Below are 3,060 nucleotides of genomic sequence, written 5' to 3' on the forward strand. Positions count from 1 at the left end.
CTAAACCACTTTGGGGCCAAAATCCAAAGCACACCATAAGTTGTGGGCCGAACAGGATAAACATTTATTGAACATACAAAAACTAAACGTTTAAAACTTTAAAAACGTAACTTTTTAACAGACCAAACTTTGGGACGTGGCCGATATGGGGTGGTCCTGGGATCCTGTCCCTGGGGGGGCTGTATGGAGTGTGCACTGACCCTGCCCTCTTATGGAGGGTGGGGTCCGAACACTCGTTCTCCTAACCCTTGCCTGGTTTGCGTCTGGTACCACGTCTGGAACCGGTACTGATCCGCGTCCAGTACTGATTGTCAGATACTGGGTTACAGTTAGGATTAGGATACCCTATGGTCCTGTGATGGTCCACATCCCGGTACTGATCTGCGCCCCAAAGGTTTTGGATCCCTGATTTGATTAGAACAGTCGGCACGTCAAAAAACAACGAGTTGGGCCACCCAAAACGTCAGTTTGTGACACAGAGGGGTCCTTAACCATGCGTCAAAATGTGACGACTTCTCAATGAGAATGTGTTGCAATATGTTACCAGCATAAAATAACATTGGGCCAAAATTAACAAAATATAAAATGATCTAGCGGGCCGGATATAATCTCCCAGAGTGCCGGATCCGGCCCCTGGGCCTTGGCCTTACACATGTAGTGTAAGAAGTTACGTAACGTCAAAGAGCACTGTAGGTTTTGACAAAAGCATCTCAGGTGGTAAAAGCTTGTAAATAAAAAACAAAGAACACATCTGTTAGGGTCGCCGGCTATATTAGTCTTTCTCCACCAAAAATTAGTATTTTTGACTGAAATGTGTCAGCGGTGGAGGTGGTGGGGTGATATTCCAGTCTTGGGTTATATCCGAATTCCTTCCATTACTACTAAAAAACTACATAATGAAAATGTGGATGCTTTATTCAAAAATTATATTTAAACACGTTTTTTTGTTCAAAATTGTTGGACCACAATGCATTGTGGTCAATATTCACTAATCTAGTGAGCATTGATGCATGCTAGTTTTTCGCAAAGACTTCTGGGAAATTTCTAGTGCACTCGATTTTGGATAAAGTGGAGTCAGACAGCACTAGAAAATGCCGAATGAACTATATAGGGATTAGGGGAGAATTCACACACAACTTTGGACCTCCTGGCTAATGCCCTTCAGTCGCCATCTTTTCTGCTTCCAGATGCCCCTCGAAGAAGCTCACATGTAAGGAAAATCTTTGTTTATAAAGTAAAAACACTAACATTCAGCTTTTTCACATAAATTCTAAAAATGTTTTTCCCAACGTCTACTTAAAACCATAAACAACTGTGAGAAAAAGAGCTCGAGTGTTTACATGTGCTTTGAGGGAAACCTGGTTCCAGAGAAATCAGCTAGCAGCTTCACAAGTCCCACTCTCTCATTCATTCATCTCCCCATCCTGCTGCCTCTGTCTTCTGACAGACGATGCCTGCAGACCTTTTGTCGATCTGGAGGAGGAAGCTGCTTTTTCTGCAGAAACCGGGTTTCTCTGGTCTCCCTCTCTGACATTTAAGGAGCCAGCTCAACAGAGAACGCTGCTGTAAACTGCTCACACATCCCTCAGCAGTCAGAGGGAGGAAGTGACGACGTGCTCTCTCATGGTCACAAACACTGAATGCTTCCGAGTCATCTGGACTGACCACAACGGCGGTGATGAAATATTGAGAAGGAACTGCGTTCAGGCGGATGAAATCCCTTTGGTGGATAGGATGTTTAGTGCTTTTATTATTGAATAACCTCAATTAGGAATATGCATCTTTAAAAGACTGAACTGACATGAAACCTTTTGAAAGTGGATTTAAGTCCAGTTTAAATCTTAAAACAGGGAAACCTTTCATGAATGATCCTTTGAAAGCTGTGACTTTCAGGGTCATGGAAAGTTATGTTCAAAAATAGTTTAAAAAAGAACTGGAAACATTGGATTATTTCAGCAAAACCAGCAGATCTTACCAGGTGAAGCCGTCAGAGACATCATCCCGTAGAAGGAGAACGGTCCGGCTTCAAACTTCATGCCCTCTTTTCCTGCCTCCACCTCCACCTTCCCCTGCAATCACAGCAGATTGTTATTTCATCTTTTTGTGTTTGCAGACATTTTACAAACGCTCCCTCTGTACATTTCAGCCTTCAGTCTTACTCTGTCAAAACCATCCTCATCCTCAACCATCACCACAGAGATCCCACGGCGTTCACTGCTCATTATAAGTTATCATAGGGAATTGGACAGCAAACTTAAATTGAACTTGTTGTATTTTCAAACAGAAAAAAAGATCCAGCTGTTCACTCAAGAATGTTTTGGTTTTTATTTAACCGTTGAACAGGCTTCTCACGTACATCTGATGAGACTGTAAATGGACTGGATGCGCCGGACGCGCTCAGGGAGCGAGCCACGCTCCAGTGACGTCACCCAAATGCCCTCATTTAGTGAATCAAATTAAAAAATACTTGATCTTATCCATCTGCGGGTTTTTAATGACTTTTCACATGAGTTGGTTTGTGCTTTATCGCAAAATTGTGATTTAATTGAAATGGTGTCATTTTGAAACTGTGTTTTTTCAAAATTCCTAGAATTTCGATAAAGTTTTGCACAAATGTGTAATGGAAATTCCAACTCAAGTTCTGATTGGTTGAATCAACGCAAATGTGTTTAATCAGCAGCGTTTTTTATGGAAAGCCGTCGCAAAGACCTGACGTGAGGACGGAAGCACTGACTATGAGCGTAAGGCAGACTCTCATGAACATAGCAACAAGTGAGGGCTGAAATCTGATGGGTTGGAAACTTTCATGAGAAAAAAACAGTCTGACAGAATCCGGGACGTAGGACTGTGAGAGAAGCTGACAGAACAGTTGGAATGATCTAAAATATATGAAGGTTTTGCAGGCCCTGACAGTACTCCACTGACATCAGCACTGCAGCTTTTAGAAAAAGTTTTTGTTTCCAGGAGACGTGGAGAAGCTCCCAAACCTCAATTCATTTCTAACTTCTGATGTTCAGAAAGAACTGATGAAGAAGCAGAAAATAATTTATTGTTTTTTAA

The 3,060-nt window shown here is 42.1% G+C and overlaps 1 protein-coding gene across 2 annotated transcripts in view; it reads right to left on the reverse strand.

Moving 5' to 3' along the window:
* Positions 1–3,060, reverse strand: part of cnnm2b (cyclin and CBS domain divalent metal cation transport mediator 2b) — a 57,662-nt gene that overhangs the window by 11,962 nt on the left and 42,640 nt on the right. For both annotated transcript variants that reach the window (XM_024259508.2, XM_024259507.2), the window contains exon 5: positions 1,976–2,069. In XM_024259508.2, the coding sequence (XP_024115276.1) occupies positions 1,976–2,069 (94 nt within the window). The remainder of the gene's footprint in view (positions 1–1,975; positions 2,070–3,060) is intronic.

The sequence above is a fragment of the Oryzias melastigma genome, linkage group LG1 (genome assembly GCF_002922805.2).
Source record: "Oryzias melastigma strain HK-1 linkage group LG1, ASM292280v2, whole genome shotgun sequence".
Lineage (NCBI taxonomy): Eukaryota > Metazoa > Chordata > Actinopteri > Beloniformes > Adrianichthyidae > Oryzias > Oryzias melastigma.